This window comes from Cuculus canorus, chromosome 6 (assembly GCF_017976375.1).
Source record: "Cuculus canorus isolate bCucCan1 chromosome 6, bCucCan1.pri, whole genome shotgun sequence".
In the NCBI taxonomy this organism is placed as follows: domain Eukaryota; kingdom Metazoa; phylum Chordata; class Aves; order Cuculiformes; family Cuculidae; genus Cuculus; species Cuculus canorus.
Window position 1 is genome coordinate 28344866 of NC_071406.1, and position 20522 is coordinate 28365387.

The 20522-nt window shown below is 48.0% G+C and overlaps 1 protein-coding gene across 6 annotated transcripts in view; it reads left to right on the forward strand.

Moving 5' to 3' along the window:
* Window positions 1–20522, forward strand: part of NRP2 (neuropilin 2) — a 94683-nt gene that overhangs the window by 61574 nt on the left and 12587 nt on the right. For 2 of the 6 annotated variants that reach the window (XM_054069585.1, XM_054069588.1), the window contains exons 13-15: window positions 3174–3436; window positions 5326–5422; window positions 7887–7928. In XM_054069585.1, coding sequence (XP_053925560.1) covers window positions 3174–3436; window positions 5326–5422; window positions 7887–7928 — 402 coding nt within the window. Of the gene's footprint in view, window positions 1–3173; window positions 3437–5325; window positions 5423–7886; window positions 7929–14793; window positions 17641–20522 lie in introns of those variants that run through there. The other 4 variants (XM_054069589.1, XM_054069586.1, XM_054069590.1 and 1 more) reach the window with 3 other exon arrangements.

A 20522-nucleotide genomic window follows, 5' to 3' on the forward strand; every position in this document is an offset into this window, starting at 1 on the left:
TGGAATAGAGGCTGCAAAGCAAAGTTCTGGGAAAGAGATTAAAATATATTTCTGATCCTGGAAGAATTGATCAGCTCATCGTTGCAAGGCTCCCTTCAAGTGTTTTAGCTGAGGAAATCAGTCTTTCAGGTGCTTTCTGTGCCAAAGGCTTCCATTTACTGTCTCAAACAGAGCAACTACTGGAACCACCAGGCTCCCACATGCTGTGGCAACAATTAACTCCACAGTGCACTTATTCAGTCACTCAGCAAATTCATCGAGCTTTTCAGAAGGTCCGGCTAGCCAATAGAGTGATCCAGCCATTTCATCTTCAAATAACACATGAAATCATGTTTACTTGCACTCTGCTCTCCGTTCCAGAAGCTCCTGTTACCAGGAGGAGAAGCACCTGGTACCCAAATCCACTGCCACTTGCAGGGTGGTAGATGGGTTCATCACCCAAAAACTGAGCCTCTCCGCAGCCCTTGGGATTGCCAGCAGGTCCTGGAAAGCTTTGTGGGCCCTAGAAAGTGCTGGGCAAGGTTTGAGAGGGCTCCCACAGCTCTGAAAGCTGTGGTTAAGGGGGGCATTGGTTTTGGCTGTGGTTCAGGAGTTTCTTTGATTTCACAACCTGATAGGAATGGGAACAAACTAGAGGTTAGTGCCATCTCTAACAGGAGGAACACGATTCAGAGGGACACGGGCTTTTTTGCTGAAGCAGTGGAGGCAGCAGCACTGGGACTACTGGCTCGCAGAGAGGGGTGTGGGTCATGGAATATGTCCAGCTGCATAATTAACATGGTCCCTTGTGGTCGGCTGTGAGCTTTGGATGGATTCAAGGGTGGCTTGCATCTCTGCACTCAATCGGAATGCCTAGATACTAGTACCAAAGGTTGGTCTTGAACTTTGAGGATCTGGATTTGATCACTCTTGAGCCTGGCTGGTGTTTTTCTAAGGATTTGCCTTTGAGACCATTTCAGCTGTGAGATAATTGTATGATTGCAGTCTGATTTGCTCTTCCACCTTGTTTGTTGTAGCTGTTTTTTTCTTCTTGTTGTTGCTTTTTTACTTGAAGAGGCTTGTAGTGAATTACAGAAAAAGGATTTTTAATTCAGGAGACCTTGATGACTTATTATGCCTTATTGCTCCTTAGGCGTGGAGTACAGCTTGTTCTATTTCTTTTTTTTCTTTCCCTACTTGTTTATCTCCCACATCTCCTCCTCCACCACTACCACTCCGAGGTAAATCACAAGAACACTCCTCCATTAGAGAACGGCATGGTACTTTTTCAAGTGATTCACTCAAGCAGAAGTGGGCAAACATGCTTTCATCTTTTTTTCTGCTACTGTTTGCTGGCATAAAGTGCCGAGAGGCCCAAGTACATTTCATAGGTGCTGGAAAATATGGCTGGAAAATGATGCTCTTTCTTTGTGTGGCTGGTCAGGGACAGATTTGTCCTTCATGCAGCAAAATCAGTGGAAGTTCATACAGAGTGGATACGCTTTTGAAATATTTTGATCATACATCCGAGTGGAGTGATGGCAAATCTTTCTCCTGTCTTGTCCTAAATTTATTTTTAGAAAGCTGTGTAGCTCACGGTGGTTGGTTTCAGCCCAGCTCTCTGGCAATGACAAACTTGCAGCAGGGCCAGTGGCTGTGCAACCACTGATACATCTCCCTTGGGCTGGGATGTTACAGGATTGCTAAGTGGCAGCGAGATCAGCTGCTGTTTTCTGAATGGGACCCGTTTTTTGATGCTTGGGAACTAGGCTCTAAGTTCAGGTCTCTGGTTAAAGTTTTGGAAGTGTTTTGGGTGCACTTTGTAAACATTCTCCATGCAGACGCTGCTCTTCTGCCATTGCTGTGGGCAGTGAAGCCGCAGAGGGAGCGGGGCAAGCAGGAGGCAAGCTGCTGCTCAGAGTTTTGCCGATTAAGCACAGCAGGCTAAGACATGAGGAAAGGAGGCAACAGACCCTTAGGTGTGGTCCTGAGGCAGAGGTAACCTCGCTGGGCTGCAAGAGTGCTTGCATGTGCTGGTGTGAAGCACCAGTGACGCCCACTGTGTAGCAAGAGCATGTTCATCCTTCTATAGAGTGAAACACAAAATACAGCAGTATCTGTCATTGGCCTGTCTGTATCACTTTGTACTTCAGGCACTGCACTCGAAGCAACCCAAGGGACTCAGTCCCTGTGCCTGGGCGGGGGCAGGTAAGAATCGCATCAGCTTGGCTTTAAGTCTGTACTATGGGACTTCAGGCATCCAAGCTCCAAATGGGGAACTCCTTGAGGAGGCTTTTCATGAGAAGGGGTTGGAAAACACTGATTCCAGACCAAATCAGCTGTGCCCAGGGTTTTGTTACTGTGGACTTTTGCTGCTATTGGTATTCAGATCAACTATCTCCAATTCCAGTCTCAGCCTTGAACTTCTGGGATGTCAAACGTAACAAATCTCCTCCCTGAGGATTAACAAAAAGCATGGTACAATTTAAAGCTAGTGGATCCCCTGCTCTATGTATCTTAGCTGCCTTCAAGTTTGCAGCTACCCAGTAGTCACCTGTTCACTCACTGGGACGGCGTTCTTCCTCTGTGCTGTGCTTAAGGGGCTGTTTTGCTGCATTGCAGAAAAAATGAGAGCCAGGCGTTCATTTTGTTGTGCATATCCTTGAAACAAAATTGTCGACTAGACCCTGATTGTGGAGTATTTACCACTGGGAATGAAAAGAAGCAGGATGAGCACAGCTTGAGATCCCCACCTGAAGATGAGTTTTCAGCACTGAGGTTAGAAAAGCCCATCTCAGGCTTGTTCACTGAGCAAGCTCCCAGCAAAATAAACACAAGCTCCACCAATGTCATTATTGGGACATCATTTCTTCTGACAATAACTGGTCTTTAACTTCTAATTATATTGATCTTTGGCTTACCACTTTCTGGTTTTGCTGCTGGTCTCCTACCAGACCGTGGTGGCTGGTGAGGGAAGTGTGCTTGCACCACGACACCCTGCCTGGGCTGTGCAGGGCACGGTGGTGGCACAGCTTGCTGCATACATGGAGGGTGCTACTGTGAGAGCCTCGCCAGTCTGAGAGCATGGCTGTAGGAGCCTAGCCAACACTGCCAAAAGCCACCTGGCAGAAGGTGAGACACTTGTTGCAAGTGGCTGCAGAAAATAATTTAATGGTGTTTTCCTCTTTGAACAGATGGGAAGAATTACCTGCAGCTGCAGAGCAACGGGAGGAGAGAAGGCCAGCGAGCCCGGCTCATCAGTCCCACCATCTATCTGCCCCGGAGTGCTGTGTGCATGGTCTTTCAGTACCAGGCATGGGGCAGCAATGGGGTGATGCTGCGGGTCTGGCGGGAAGCCAGACAGGAGCACAAGCCACTCTGGGTCATCATGGAGGACCAAGGGGAGGAGTGGAGGGAAGGCCGCATCATCTTGCCGAGCTACGACATGGAGTACAGGGTAAGATGCTCAGGGAAGGTGTGCTGGGCCAGGCAGGCATCTCCAGCACCTTTATTTCAGTGTTTCAGAGCCAGAGCCCATTCATCATAAGGGAATGTGGCTGTTTTCATTGTGTTTCTTGAGTTACTATAGTAACTAAACGACACTGTTTGTTATTCAGAGAGTGCCTGTCTTCTGCACAGACTTGGGTCTTTGTTCAGCCTGTTGCCTTTTATAGTCCTCAAATCTCCCACTTTGCAAATATTTTCCCTTCTTTTTTTTCCTCATTTTGTTTCCCTCACCAGCTTATGTCCCTCACAGAGTCTGACCAGAGGCAGGTGGGCAGCTCCAGGGAGCAGCTCAGACCCTGCAGCCAGAAGTGGGAAATTTGGAGCAGGCACAGCTAGCTCTTAAGCACAGGCAGCAAACAGCAGTTCTTCAGACTGGGCTGCAAGCTCTGGCATGGGAGAAGGATGGAGGAATGTGGGTTCATATGTGAATCCTCTTCTTGGAAACCTTAGACCAGATCAGAAGTCAGGATGTAGTGCTATGGTACCACAGCCCAGTCCCACTGTCAGGAGATCAGTGGAAGAGCTGCTCACCGCAGCTGCCCGAGCCCTCTGTGTCATGGCTGTGCCAGCACCCCGCAGAGAGGCTGCTGCTTCTAGGAGTGCCTTTGGCATGGTTAGCCCTTCCAGGCAGCCCACTGTTTGCCAGGGAGCTAGGGCTGCTGTTGTCAGATGTTAATGAGTGTCAGCACAGTGTCTGGCACCTTCCAAAGCAGAAGGAAACACTCGCTTGCAGGCCTGAGGCAGAGCTTTGATGACCACCCCAGCATGAAGCCTTGCTCAGGCTGGCTCCTGCCTCAACCCCGACCCAAGGAGCTGCTGCTGTCAGGCCACTGGCCCCTCCAGACTGCTGCGTCCTATGTAGGACGGTGTCTCGTGCTTGGGACCAGCAGTTCTGACACTCCATGCTGTGCACAGGCATGTGCATAGGGAGGGCTGCTTGCAGGCAGGCGTAGGAATGGGCTGTGCAGCCACCCCAGAGAAAGGGGGCACCTAAAATGGGGAGAGGAGATTTGTGAAACACATAGCCCTAGGAAATTATTTGGACCCTTGAGAAGAGTAGCCAGGGAGATAGAAAGCGAAAGCTTTGTACCGGAGGCACACGACTAGTTTGCAAGTGTGTGTTTGGCTTTTTAATAAAATACCAGTAAACACAGTATGCCTACAGATAAGAATGATGGGCACTGGCTGACTACTTTGTGCATTAAATGTGAATATACCAGCATTAGCTAAATAACAGCATCATTATGTAAATAGTGCAAGTCTCTCCACTCAGCAGTTCTTAGAGCTAATGACTCTATTTATTTTTGTAAATATATTTTGCCTGTGATTAAGTAGGAATAAATTGACCCTTCTCATCTAACATTTCAATACTTCTTATGTAATGTTGATGGGAACAGCACTTTACAGTTAATGTAGCTGTGCTTTCTATGTCCTTCTCTTCCTTTTTCTGATCATAGCCCAGTTAATACCAAGGGCCAAATCTGCTGCTGCTCTAAGTCAGTCTTATGCCACTTGCATCATTTGTGCAAGGGCTGGGGTGTGGCCATCAATGCTGAACATTGATTCACTGAATCTTTATTCCATGCAAAAGACATTTAATTGAACAAATTGCAAGCCAAGTGCTGCCAGGCCAAGTAATGATCTTTCTGCCAAACCTGTCCCTGCAGAGCACCTTTCTCTGGGGAAAGGGTGGCAGAGACAAGGCAAGGAAGCCGGACTAGTTTTGTCATCAGCAGATGTGCAGGGAAAGCCAGGAGCAGATCTCCTGCTCCCTTGGGAGCTGCGGCCACTCTCTGCCTCCCAGCTTAGCATTGACATTTTTGTCCTGATTTCTTGTAGATTGTGTTTGAGGGATTTATACGCAACGGCCACTCAGGAGAGCTCGCCCTCGATGACATTCGACTAGGCACCGACATCCCACTGGAGAACTGCATGGGTATGTGCTGTGTCCAGTCGTGGGGTCAGGGATGGTGGTGGGAGCAGCTGGGGCTGGAGCACCTTGACTTGCATGCTGCCAGTGGGCCACCACTTCTCCCCAGCTTGAGTTGCTGGGATTTTCTGGATCTCAGCTGGGACTTTCATTGTCCATGAAACAAATGAGGGGAACTTTGTCTGTGGGGAATGGGAGCTCTGCATTGGTGTGAGAAGCAGGAAACGCATGTCTCTGCTGCAAAAAGCTGAACGAGCAGCTGAGGGTTACCAAGGACTATGCTATGTGATAAGGACATAAACCAAATTTAAAAAGAAAGTGCTGGACAAAAGAAACCATCTGTCAGTCAGTATTACATGCTTAGAGGGGCCAATGAGTTCAAAAAGAGTGTTCTCTAATAAGAAATAAAATACCAGAAGGGTTTTACAGTGATGTTAACGGAATAACAAAAGAAATTTTTTGTCCTAGAATTCACCGTTCCCCCAAACCAGGCCACAAGCCAGGTGGATTCATTCAATATGAAAGACAAAGAGAGTTTTTTTAAAAAAAGAGAGAGAGAGAGAGAGAAGTGTTTCAGCAGTTTGCTGGCAGAGCTGTTGCCCTGCCCTGTTCCTCTAGCTAGAGTATCCATGCATGCATTCTGATGGCTCTGGTCACCATCTCGCTTAGATGCAGATTAAGAGCCTTCCCAGTTGAGGATGGGACCAGCAGTATGCAATTAGTGGCATCTGTGCTGAGAGCTGCCCACAGTACTGAGGCCCTGCACTTCTGCATGATCCCGGGGAGGCATGTTTCACTGTTAAACACCTGCAAAGTGTCTGACCCATCTTGAAGTCAGTGGAAAAAGTCAGATGGAGTCAGCCTTTTCTGCCTTTGGGGCTTTGAAAGTCCCCATTCAGCTGCTCTCCTCTCCCCAACCAAGGAATCCTGATCCTATGTACTCACCAATCCCAGTGCTTCCTGACCAAGGCAGGACAGACACACTCTCTTCTGAGGGGTGTATCTCATAGGGGAGACACAGGACAAATTGGGTCTGGGAAGGACTGGTCATGTTGCTTGTTTCCCTGTACAGGCAAATGATGGTGAAGATGGTGCAGGAACCAGCATTAATGATAAATCAGAGGAACGGTACTGCCCCAGAGATGCTCTTGAGCACTATCTTTCATGTTTTGAACTCCGCTGGTCTCCCATCTGCCAAAGGAGCTAATACTCCATACGTCAAATTCCCTGTGTTTAAGGCTGTCTGGTAGTGGTGTTTTAATCCCTTGCCTTTTATGGCATTAAAGAGGAGCAAGACTGATGATTAACACTAGTAGTATTTCCTATCTAACTTATTCTGAGCTCAGCGATTCACCTAGCTCCAGTGTTACTGTATCTTAGGCCTTGTGAACTCAAAGCTTAATATTTCAAAACAAAAGCATTAATAAATTATAACATTTCAAGCGCTGCCAGACCTAAAAATAACACCAAACTGCTATGCAAAATTATTTGTCCTGTTGTAGAAGATTGAATGGGAATCTTAAAACTGATAAGGATTGTTTGTTTCAGATCATTTCTAGGAAAAGACTCCCAGCTTTAACATAACTCATGGGTCATTTCTGCTGTTACCAAAATAATAATGAAACGTTAGAGATGTGCTGCTTTCTTTCTGTCAGAGCCATGAGAGTAGCTGACTCCAGCACAGGCTGCCGTTTTTTCAAATATAATCCTAGGAAGTAATCTGATTCCTTTTTAGCATGAAAGAACACTAATAAGTCACAATAATTTTTTCCTTTGACAAATGTGTTATATGCATTTTGAACTTGAGTGATGATTTCATAGCACTCACTAGAGCCAGAGTCTGCTTCTGTGACTCACAGGCATAATGCAGAAGTAATCTAAAAATAATCAGAAGTCTATTACTTCTGCAAGAAAGTAATCAGTAATAAGTACAGATTATTGCTTTTCAGATCCAGTAATTTGTAATAGATTACTTCTTCAAAGTATCTTGAAAGGAGAAAAGTATCACTTGCCTTTGTTTCTTGGCACTGTGAGATGAAGGGGAGCATGGCATCAGTGCCCAGAAGTAATGCAGTTCCCATGTGAATAATGATGCCAGAGTTGAGCCAGAAACCAAAACTGCTCTTGGAAATTTTAGGGGGTTTCAGGGTTTCATCACTGGGCCAGGTGGGGCTTTGTCTTTGGATGACTGAGGCCATTCAGCTGAACTCAAATGACCTTCAATCTCGGATATGTTTTTCTCTGAAGTTACTGTCTTGAGTTGAAGCTTATTGTGTCTGGTTGGTCTTCAGTTAAGACAGGGTTTCTCCCTGTTGGGTTGAGGTTGGCTAGCACACTGTGCTGCTCCCAGCAAGTGGCTTCTGTGAGTCATAGCTACACACCTGCTCCACTGCAAATCAACAGAAATGTGAACTGCGGCCTTGTGTGTAATGTTCCCCTCTCTAATCCTACGTTTTTTTTCCCTTTGCAGAACCCATCACAGCTTTTCCAGGTGAGAACTTCTACTTTCCAGGTAAAACTGCACTTCTATCAGTGGTTTCTTTCTGCTGGCATGGGCTTTTACATTGAAAGAAAGTTTTCTGTGTGTTTGTCCAAACAGCAAATGTTCTGAGCAGTGAAGCGGCAAGCGTATGCTAAAGCTCCCTCTGATGCCTCTTAGGTGACAAGGAGCAAGCAAATAGGCAAGTCCCACTGTTTTGGGGCTGAATAGCATTAGGAAACCTGCCTTCAAGAGGCACCCAGCCTCCTGAAGAGCAGCAGAGCCCAAGATGAGAAGAGTGAGGAGTACAGTGTAGTTACCAACTGACTTAAATTTAAAAAAAAAGAAAGTAGCCAATTGAAAGTGAAACGAGGTGACAATGACTTATGTTAGTGTGGGGGAAGGTTGTTCTCTACTTTATGGATGCTCTGGCAGTTGTGGTGTTTGACCTGCTGGCAAAGGGGGTTGGAGCCTGTCTGCCTGAAAGGGAAAGGGAGTTGGAAAGTGGGAGAACAAACTACCACGAAGAGCTCTGAAGGTGACAGTCAATAAAAGGAAAACAAGGTGAAATGGTGCATTTAATAGCTTAATACTAGCCTGGAGACAGAAACCGGCACTTCTCTGATCAAACCTACAGAGTCAGAGAAAAGGTGAGGAGCTTAGAAAAACTGCCTTCCTCTTTGAGCAGTCAGCGAGGGTGCTGTTTGTCTTGCTCCAGGGTGGAAAAAAACATCTGTTTTTGCAGGGAAGATGAATTTAATCTTTTGGAGTTTTTTTCTTGTGTTTCGATTTTTGATTTTGTTTTCCTGCCTGCCTCTTCAGGAATGCATCTGGGGGTTGTGTTGCAATGAATAGCAAACTTGGGACTTCCCTTAACTTTGAAAGTTGTTTTACCAGTTCAATCAACATGCCCTGTACTTTCACTCAGACTCGGTGTCCTTACTCTTCCCATCCTCTACTCTGCTGATGGGCTCTAAGATATCATTGGGCTCTACCCTAGAAGCAGCTGCGCTTCCATGTGGAGCAAAGTTGTCTGTGATAGGTACGTGTGTTGGGAGCTGTGGTGGTAAAGTTGACATAAAGACTGAAGTCACACATGTGACTCCATCCCTGGAATGTGAGGCAGGCTGCAGAGCATTGCCAACAGGAGGTATGCACACAGGGCTTAACATTGTGTTTTACTTACATACACATACTGTTACAACTAAGAATTTGGGTTTGCTTGTTCATAGGCTACTTATTTATCTGCTACTCGGGCTTGTGGTGTTTCTGAAAACCTGCTGTGATATTCTCAGCTGACAGTTAAAGCCTCACAACCCTCCCTTACTTATGCCATCACTCTGTTCTCCTGGGCCTGGTCTGGTGTCTGTTTTGCTGACACTGTTGTTGTCTTTTGGGGCTTGTAAAACGCATATCATCTTCAGTTTGAACCTCCAACTCCCTCTGGTTCCTCACATTGAGTCTATCACAATGTCCTGCTAACTCATGTTTCTTTTCCTCTTTACCGTGACCTCCTGCCTGCATACCTTCATTTCCTCATCCTGTTCCCCAGGGCCTGCTGGAGGCTAGGGACAGTATTTGCTGTGCCCAGCACAGTGAGGTCTCTAAGCACCGTGGGCAGGTGCTGTTGCAAGCACACCTCTCCTTCACAGAGGAGCTCACCAGCCTATGCCAGTGAGCTCCTGCCCATTGCTAACTCCCTGGAGAACACCCTAGCACTGCTCACAACAGGGGAGCGATTGCAGCAAAAGGTTGTAAAAGTTTCCCTGGCTGATGGGCTGGAATAGATGGGACAGAAGGATGAAGTATCCAGGGAAAGATCAGAATGCAGAGGGAAAAGATGAAGAAGCAAAGACGAAAATTGTGGACAGAAAGATAGTAATTAAAACGAGGGAAAGACAGAAATGCCTCACAGAAGGAGAGGGCAAAATGAAGGGAAGAAGTCCCTGGCTGGAGACAAAAAGGGGAGCTGGAGAGGAAAGACTGTGCAAGAAGTATTGAGATGTTCTGTAGCCCCTGCTCCTGCAATTACATGATGAGCTGATAAAGCCATTAAAAATAAATCCCTCCTTTCCTGGCTTGCAGCAAAGCTGAAAATATGCACCTTCAGGCTCCAGGATCACAAGGCAAATACTAAGGAGAGAATTGTGTGGGTGGAATATCTTTCAGTTATTGGGTCGGGATCTTACAAGACCAGTCAAGTGTGCTTAAACTGTGCTGCATTTGAGAGCTGATACATCTCACCCTTAAAGGATAGGTATAACAAGTGGCTGGAAGCAAGAAGTCAGATAAATACCAGGCTAAAAATAAGAGACACATTCCAAATAGTGTGGAGACAAACCGCAGGGAGAATTTGCCTCTGGGACTGGTGTATTCTCACGCACTGAGTATCCTGAAATTAAGACAGAGATATCTTCCTGGAGAAATGGCAGGTAGCAATTAAAGGGTTGAGGCTGACACTGTTTTGTGGCATTCAGATTAAATGAGTGTAATACTCACTTTCATCTGTGCTGTTATGAGAAGTCCATCTGTGTTGCTTGTCCACAGCAGTTCTGTCAGTGATTTTGGAGAGGAATACGAGCTGTGACACAGCAATGGCAGAGCAAGTCAGGCAGATGTCTAGGAAGCTCTCTGAAAAGGTTTTTCCCCAGATTACTTTTGCTCTTGCTTCTTTTGCATTTTGATTTCTGCTGCACAGCTCTAAAACTGGTCTCTGTAGGATCTTCCCTGTTGGGAAGAGGAAGGGGCTGTACCTGGCTAGGTGGGAGGTGTGAGCACAGCAGTACACCCACATGAAGTATTGCACCCTGTAGGGTTTAAATCAGGTTTCCACTGACCGATGTCCAAAGCTGTACATAAACGCAGCACCCACAAATTTGACAGCCACAGCAGAAGGCATTTCTTTATTAAGATGAGAGCCCTACTGAATAATTGACGAAGGGCAAGTGTGTGTGTGCGCGTGTGTGGTAGAAGGCAAAAGGGAGTGGAAAAATTATTAAGTTAAGAAGATGGATTTTTTTTCCATCTCCCTGAGCAGAGAACTTTTCCACTGATAGAAGAGAAAACTTCCAGTGAGCAGCAGAGCCAGTAAAAACAGAGTAGATAACATCAGTGCTGTGTGCTGAGTGGATGGGCAGCTATATTTAGTGGCTGACAGTGTAAGGAAGAACAATCATTAATGTTGGGAATTGGCTTCGTTAGGGCTTAGAGACAACTAAGTGTGATTCCTTAATGACTTCAGTTGCTAAATGAACTCTCCAGACTTCTGCTATCTCCTCAGCAGGGCTGCGAGTTGCGGAAGCGGGGGCTGAGGAGGGGCTCTGCACCACCCCTCACACTTGCAGCCCCACTGCTGCCCAGGGACATCTGGAGCGGGTCAGAGCCAAGCAGAGATTGTCCTAACCTCACAGCGACCTTTGAAATCCCCCAGAGATCCTTCCCACAAGTGGGATCATCTGGGGCACATCACACTGCCTCTCTCCATCCCCAGGCAGGCTGAGGGCAGAGATGTATGAGGAAGGGGGAAAGGATGCAGGTACGTCTTCCTCTATGGCCAGATCCACCCTCTGTACTCCCAGCCTTGCACTGGCAGTGTACAGCTGTCAGGAGGCCATGGAAGCTTGCTTCTTCCCCTCTGTGTCTCAGAGAGGAGTACTGTTTCCCCACAGGCTTGGGAGCTGTCAGCATCCCTCGCACCTGCCCCGCTTTCCCCACCCTGGTTTTCATCATTGGGGCACAGTGGACGTCAGTGGTGTGAGAAGCTGTTTGCCTGTAAATCTCTCTTACATAGCAAGGTGCTATGTAAGCAGAGACTGTCACCAAGTGTAAACATGAGTAACCTTTGCGCGCTGAGGAGCCCTGTGGTCTTCCTGGGGGTCATCCCTGCACTCCGGTGCAGTCAGGCACAGCCAAGGCGTTGCTGATACATCAGGAATGGCAGTGGGACACATAGGTTTAGGGTGGCTTGTCCAGCTGCATCTGTGATGGGAGACAGCAGTGGATTATCAGTGAAATGCAGAGAGGTGTTGAACATGATCACCCCGGTGAGGGGCTGATGGCGGTCCCCATGGGACCCACACTTACCCACGCTGCAAACCCTTGTGCAACTGTTCAGGAAGGCATGGGAATGTGCTGTTTCTGTTCCCCTGTGCCAGGGTGGCCAGTGGAGGTACAGAATCACAGAATCACAAGGTTGGAAAGGACCCATTGGATCATCGAGTCCAACCATTCCTAACACGCCCTAAACCATGTCCCTCAGCACCTCATCCACCCGTTCCTTAAACACCTCCAGGGAAGGCGACTCGACCACCTCCCTGGGCAGCCTGTTCCAATACCCAATGACTCTTACTGTGAAGAATTTTTTTCTGATATCCAACCTGAACCTCCCCTGGCGGAGCTTCAGGCCATTCCCTCTTGTCCTGTCCTCTGTCACTTGGGAGAAGAGCCCAGCTCCCTCCTCTCCACAACCTCCTTTCAGGTAGTTGTAGAGAGTAATAAGGTCTCCCCTCAGCCTCCTCTTCTCCAGGCTAAACAACCCCAGCTCTCTCAGCCGCTCCTCGTAAGACTTGTTCTCCAGCCCCCTCACCAGCTTTGTTGCTCTTCTCTGAACACGCTCCAGAGCCTCAACATCCTTCTTGTGGTGAGGGGTCCAGAACTGAACACAGTATTCGAGGTGCAGTCTCACCAGTGCTGAGTACAGAGGGAGAATCACCTCCCTGGACCTGCTGGTGACCCCATTTCTGATACAAGCCAAGATGCCGTTGGCCTTCTTGGCCACCTGGGCACACTGCTGGCTCATGTTCAGTCGGCTGTCAACCAGCACCCCCAGGTCCTTCTCTTCCATGCAGCTCTCCAGCCATTCTTCCCCCAGTCTGTAGCGCTGCATAAGGTTGTTGTGCCCCAAGTGCAGGACCCGGCATTTGGCCTTGTTAAACCTCATCCCATTGGTACAGAAGGAGGTCAGAACGCTGCCCGCTCCCTGCCTTCACCACCCCCAAAACAAAGCGCAGCCTGGACCTCTCTTCACCAGGCACCATCGGAGAGCAAACAGGACAGGGCCATCTCTTTTCCTGGTGGCAGGAGGCAGCTGGGGTGAGGCAGGGCGAGGTTAGTATGTCTGGCAGGTAGATTTCTCCCAAGACATCTGAATTTCTTGCCTACAATGACAAATATGTGGGTGGTTCTCAACCTCCTGCTCTGTAAAAGCAGGATTTGTCTTGCCTATATGGATTTTTCTCTTGTTCATTGAGGGGTTTTAGTTGTAGCTATGCATCTGGAGGCCAGGATTCATTCCTATTTTACTCCCTGGGGCCCAGTTTTTGGAGGATGGGGAGGAAAGCCTTGTGACTGGCAGAGGAACTGGCCTCATCTCCTGTGCCAGCAATAGCAAAAAAAGCCATAACCATCCCAAATTTGCCATCCAATGGCTCTGCTGGCAGGACAGTGTTTGGAGCAGAGGGCAGAGGCCATGCTGCAAGATGCCCTTGCTGCTGGCAAAGCCAAGTGCATCCTGTGCTCTTTTGTTCTGCCCCTCACCTACAGATCCTCTGAGTCTGTTCAGGGAACCAAGCTGGAGTTTGGTTAGTGCAGAGCTCATCAATATGCTGATACCAACTGAGAAGCCCCCAAAGTTCTGCTTGCCAGCACCCAGCCAGGGGCTGGCGCCGACCAGCAGCCTAGGGGTGAGAGGAGAAGGTGAGCGGAGTGAAGGGGTCAGTATGTCCAGCAGCAGAGTTAACACCTAAGAGAGTTTCCCTGAGGACTTTGTCCCCCTTGAAGTAGCGAGCAAATAAATGTGGTGCAAAGGCACATCTCTCCTGAGTTATTTACCGCTCACCCCAGGAGTGGGGTTGGGGAAGTGTGAGCAGTGTGTGCAGGAGGAATAGTGCAGAGCTGCTCCTTGGGCCAAGAGCATGGGTACAGACACTGGCACTCCTTGGTGCCTGCCCAAGGCACGGGTGTGCGCATGCTTCTGCAGACTGCTAGTAAGGTCCTATGCACATCTGATCACCAGATGTGTGCTGAGCTATCCTGGAATGACCTAGGAAGAAGAAGCAGCACCTTGCAGCCATGCCTGCCTCCCAACACACTGCAGCTGCAAGAGTAGGAAGGGTTTATCATCTCTGGGCTGAGCCTTGGCACTGCCTGCAGTGGGAGGCAGGTGCTTTTCCATCTTTCTCTAGGTGTGTTTGCTTTATTGGCATGAATTCATAGTGTTGGCTTGCTTAAGCTACAGAGAACATGAGTTCCTTATTTGAGCGTGGGATTGAATTTCAGAGCCTGTGCCACATAAATAATTGTAACCATCCTTTCTCGCTTTAAAAAATAATAAGGAAACCTGCAAATCTGTAAACGGGGCACCTAGTGAGACCAGATTTGTGTGCAGAGCACTTTCAGGCAGAGATCTTCTTCTCTGTCATTTCTGTAAGAACAACAAATGTTTTTTCCCTGTAATTTCTTTCCCAGTCTCCTGTGGTAACTTCCTTGGCCATCTGAGATTACGCTCTTCCTCCAGTTAGGGACGTGATGTGTTTTGTCACTGCTTGACAACATCTGCCATGTGGAGACAAAAACAGGCGGCTGATCTGGAGAAGACCAAAAAAAAAGAAGGGAAAAAAAACATTTGTTGATGCCAGAAATAACAGTAATAATAGTGTGCATATGGAATTTGTATTGCGATCCAGGCAATCTTATTAATTAAAAGGGAAGAAGAAGGCGCTTGAATATGCGGTCTCAGCAAACACCAGGCTGTGCTCCCCTCCAGGAGTATACCACGCATCCGGAGGCAGCCCCAGGACCTGGTGTTACTCCGTGCTGTACTCTTTGAAAGCATGTGTGTTTCTTTTTGTGCATCTGCATGCCTCCCACCTAGCAACCCTGTTCTGTGTCTCCTCCCCAGGGGCAACCCTCCTGCCAGGGACCGAGCCCACAGTGGACACGGTGTCAGTGCAGCCCATCCCAGCCTACTGGTATTACGTTATTGCCGCCGGAGGTGCTGTTGTGGTGCTGGTCTCCGTCGCGCTGGCCCTTGTGCTTCACTACCACCGGTTCCGCTATGCGGCCAAGAAGAGCGATCACTCCATCACCTACAAAACCTCTCACTATGCCAACGGGGCCCCTGTGGCCGTGGAGCCCACTCTAACCATAAAACTAGAGCAAGATCCCAGCTCACGCTGCTGAGAGCCGAACAGGAATGAGAGCAAACAAAACACAAAACAGACAGACAGACAGAAACTAAGACTTCAAATACGTTGCCTCAGTTTTGCACTTTTTTCCTTACCTAGCATACGTGTGAACTCTTAAACATCTCTGTCCCCCCAGCCCTCCCCGAATCTTTTACAAACTCTAAACTAATGCTGCATCTTGGATCACCAGAAGAGACACACCGCCCCTTCACTTCAGAAGTGAATGCTCCCTTTCGATTGTTTTTCGAGGACAATTGGGGTGTCGGGTGGGTGGTTTTTTTTGTTGTTGTTGTGTTTGTTTGTTTGGGGAGTATTTTTTTGTTGGTAGGCTTGTTTGGTTTGTTTTTTTCTCCTCCCAGTAGGCAACCTGCAAGGAAACTTGATGGCAAGCCTGGAAGCTTATGCGTGCGTCTCGTGCGTATGTGTCCTAAATCAGTATATGTGAGTGTGCATGGGAGCATGTGCGTCTGACTGACTGAATGTATATTTAGAAACAGCCCCTTTTTAATTTGCTTGTTACTTGCACAGGGAATGCCTTTTCCTTTTTTTTTTTTCCTTTTAATTTTTTCTCCTTTCCCACCTTTCCTCTGGAAGGTTTGGGATACATTTATGGTAAAGTTCCTGATTTGTTTACTTGGGAAAGAGAGCAATGCTTTTTTGTTGCCTTATCTAGCTTTGGCTGGGTTTCTTGTTTGATAGTGTTAATGTCTTGGGTGCAAAGTGAGAAGAGGCCAGGCTGGACAGTGGGAATGTCCACCTCAGATGGCTAGAAGAATCCAGAGAGATTCATAGACATGAAGAAGTAAGATCTCTCCATCTTATTCTTTCTGCAGCCAACATGATAACACAGCCATTGTTTGGAAGGGGAGAGAAACCCTCCTCTTCCCCACCTGCAAGTGAATCTATTTAAAGTTGCCTTATATCAGAGAAGCTCATAATGAATGTTCTGTTTGTATCTGTTAAAGCCAGCCTTAGGGTAACACATAGACTTCAGCAGGTCTAAGGTGGATGCTAAATACTGTAGTTTTTGAGGACTGAAGGTTTATTTATTTTCTAAGTATCCTCACTCTGGGTGCTGATGGTTTTGCTTTTACACGGAGAGGGAAGAGAGGGCTCCTTGTCTTTCTGCTAGAAAGGTTCAAGGGACAAGTAAAATTCCCCATTCTGGGTTTGTTTTTCTTTCCTCTGCCCGATTCATAGCTGCTGAATCATAAAAATTGCCAGTTGACTTTCTAGAATGTCAATTAGTTTTGCGTTTGCTAATGTTCTGCTTCTTAAAGCATCAGTGACACCTAGCAAGCAAAGCCTAGCAGGTGCACCTGGGGGCCCCAGCTAGGGCTGCTGCTTTAACCAGGGAGGCGAGATGGAGCCTCCAACATGCCTCTGACTGTTGAATGGCCCAGCATATTGTAGTGGAAATGCCTTATATAAATTACTGAATGATGACATGCAAAAGTGGTTTGAATCATTATAATCTGTTTGCAGGAAAAAAATGTACCTCCAGTAAGCAAGGTTCTCCATCTTGTTTGTGTTCATTTGTGATGAGTGATCAGATTCCCTCCCCCCTCCTAAACTTGCTAGTGCTCCCCACCCCTCCTTTGCCCATGAATATTGCATAAAATGAATCAAAGCGAGCAGCTCTGTTAAATTCCCTGCAGTCTTGAGCTTTCTTTTGGTCTGAGGAAAAAGCAGAAACACAAATGGTGCTGTGCATGGGTGGTATTGGTCCCTGTTGCAGCAGACCCCTCTCCCCAGGGGATCTCTGCTGATGGGAGTGCCATCCTCCCTGCCTTTATTCTTGCAGCCTGTTTCAGCTCCTCATGTTGTTTACTCAACAGATTTCAGTGGGACCCCTTAGCTGCATCAGCAAGTGTCTGAAGCATGCAGGGTGATTTGGCATGGTGAGCTCATCAGGGGCGGTGGGTTAGCTTTTCCCCAGCACCTGGCTCCCTGAGCGTGGCAGGGATGTGCCTGTCCCAGCAGAGCTGTGAAGGACCTGGGGGAGCCCCTGTCACCATGCAGACAGTGCTGCCCAGAGGTCCCCAAAGAGGGGCTTCCAGAGCTGGGGAGTTTTCTTCCTGAGCCTCCTCATTACACAGCACTGGTGTTGAGGTGTGCATGGTTTGTGATGTGAAATCCCACTCTTCAGCCAGCTGCAAATTAAAACAGATGTAAAATATTGGCATGCCTTTGCTGCATTTTCAGGTCAGCCCAGGCCATGTCAGCAGATGATACTGTCACGTTTCCGAAGTCAGTTCAATCACCCTAGGTGAGATAATCCCCTCACTTCAACCAGGTTCACCCCCCATGAACTTTAGTAAGTGCACATTGGTGTGTCAGAGAAGAGAATGTGGCACCCTGTCTTTCAAACCAAAATCACCAAAGACAAAACAGAAGGTCACTCTGAGATTTTTATTCCCATTTCTCCCCAACTCCTCAAGCCCTGACATCCCCAACGTTGCCCACTTGCCTGTGTGTGAAAAATATCTTGTGGAAATTTGAAACTCTTTGAAGATGTATTGTGTGGAATGTAATAAAATGATGATATTTTTATACAAATACCTGGGGTTTTTCTTCCTTCTTCTTTCTTTGCTAACAAGAACGCTGTTGGTTGAAGCAAAGTGGTGTTCCAGAGCTTTATGTTTCTTTTTGGAGCATCAAAGCTCTCTCCTTTAGGAAAGTGAAGGTCCCGTTCCGTTCCTACTGCATGCAGACCCACAGTTAACCCCCAGCTCCTGGTGGCACAGCTGGTGTGTGCACTGTGCCTCGATGCACTCAGGATTGGGCCATTAATAACGGCTTTTAGATCCATTACATTTATACCAGTCCTTAGTGGGAGTTTTGGGTGGCTGGACCAACACTTAGAATTGTTTGGGGATTTCACTAACTTGCTTAAGTGCTAAATTGCTCAATATGATTATGCAGAATTTCTCCAGCCAGGGCCTCGGGGGACAGGACATCCGACTTCCCTGGGACCCAGGGGCTGGCTCGGCTGCCAGCTCAGCTGAGCTGCACACTCCATCCCCAAGCACTACGAAAAGAGTGTAAGCCATTACCAAAATTGATAATGAAAATGGCAATGCATTCCTCTTCCATAAAATCCTTGCTGAGCCTTTGCGTGTCAGACTGCAGAGGGGAGCTGTGCATGAGTGGTCCAGCACCAAGGGTTTGGGAAGGGGTATATCTTCTGCCTTCCCTCCACCTGAGTCCTCCCAGCTTGTTACAGGGACCTTTGCTGCAGTATTTGTCCTTCCCATCTTCTTAGGTGCACCTTTCACCCCTTTGGAGGAGTCAGCAGCATCACATTTCATGTGAAATACATTTTGCTGCCAGTTTAAGAGGTTTTTCTTTCCCTCCTGCATTTATTTTACTTCTATCATATTCTTTATCCTGGCATGCAGTTCAGCTTTGCAATGAAGCTTCTTGGCTTTACTAGGAATTCAGGCCATCCACACAAAAAATAATTCAAATGTGATCCCTTGCTTTGGCTGTTCAAACACAAGCAAAGTGGAGGACCCATGCCACGTTTGGGTTTTTTTTTTCTTTTTGCTCTAATCGTACAGCAAATCTCATACACTTGTAATTTGCATTTTGTACACTTCAGTGACTGTCCAAGCAAAATTCAAAACAAATATGCACATGCGAAAAACAGGGAAGGAGAGACTGGCTGATGGCTTCCCAACGAGGAAGAAAAAAATTCTGTTAAGTAAACAGACGAAAAGGGAGGAATCGTTCAGGGTTTAATTATTCCGTATGTGCATCGCAGCCGGATTGACTGTAGAGTTTGGTGCTCAGACTGCAGTCCATCATAGGGAAGAAAGCATCTAAAATTAGCACACTTTGTTTAAAAAAATAAATACAGCTTAGTGTGATTTTGATGCAATTTCTTCTGCAGGTAACTTCAGACGTTTAAGAGTCTACTTCAATAAAAGGCTATACTTTTTAAGGTAGCAGTAGGTGCTCTGTATTTCAGTGAGTGGCATTAGAGGTGGAAGCCTGCTGTCTCCTGCGCATACGGGGAGGATCCAGACATGGTTCCCTGAGCTGTATGCGGGATGATGGTGTGAGTCTTTATCTCTGCGGTTTCTGCCATGTTGTAGGGAAAGCAGCTCCACGTGGCTGGTGGTAGAAGACCCACAGGCATTCTCTGTAAGCACCTGGGCAAGGTCGCCGGCAAACAGCGTTGTGCAAGAGGAAGCAATGGCCGGGCAAAGCAGAGTACAGTGGGAAGGGGGGTGCTGTGCCTTGCCCGGCAATGTCAGCATGCCCGAGATGGGTGGTCGCTCAGAAACAGGCTGCAAAGCACAGTGCTTGGTCACCAAGCCTGGAGACTGGATGCACAGCCGGGTCTGCCTCCTGCCCAGCCTCCTGCCAGGGCAAGCGCCTGCAAGATGACACTTGGCACAGGGAACCAAGAGTGGTTTCCCTCAGGCTGTAAGGGCAAGGTTGGCTTTTTCCTGGGCAGGGTTGAGATCCATCTGCTAGTGAATGGAAGGGAGTGAGGTAGAAACAGGATTGTGTGTAGGGCTGTGATGGGATTTTTGCCCTGTGAAACCCTGCTGACTTTATCAGGACCAGCCCCAGCTTACCCCATGTCAGGGCAGCAGAGTTTGGCACGCAGACACAAGGCAAGGGCCCCGAGGGAGATTGGACAGCCTCTTGGCTTTCTGCCACAGCTCCTCCATCAGTGGCTTTGGCAGCTCTTAGCAGCAATTGCAGGCGTGACTGCCAGTTTGAGGGATAGTGTCGTTAGCCATTGCCGCTGTAAAAACAAACAGCGACAATGGGGAGGGTGATAAACATATCAGGATGCTGCAGAGCTGCCAGCTTCTCCCCCAGCTCTGAGCCCTTGCGTGACGGCGGTGGGCTGGCAACACAGCCCTTGCCCCAAGGAGCTGCTTGGTTGGGAGCTGGTGAACCCTAGCATGGAGCACCAAACCCAACCAGTGGCTTCTTACCTTGGTACCAGCATTAAGGGAGAGGAAATCCATACTGTATAATGCCACTGTAATGCCATATACTTGCATAATGACACCACCATTTCCCTGGCTTTGTGCTGGTGACAACAAGAGATGCAAAAGCAGAACACGTTGGGGAGGTGCCATGTGTGTAGTGAGGGCAGGGTGCCACGTATCGAGGACAGTGCCAGGGCTGGAAATAGCTGCCTGTTCACACTGGCCTCTGCACCAAGCACACAGCCTCACTTCATTTTGCCTGAGTACTTTTGGTGGGGATCTTCACCTCCTCAGCTGTGCTTCCTCTTCATATGGGAAGCCCGAGAGTCTCCTCGGTGCCCCTTAGTTTGGAGATGGTACCGCGGCATGCGCTGCGCATCGCTGCTGGGGCCGCCCCAAGGCAGTCTGAGGATAAGGTCCAAGCGTTCTCGCACTGTGGAGGGTGGCTGGGCTGGGGGAGAGGCTGCTTGTTTGCTTTCTTTAGTGCT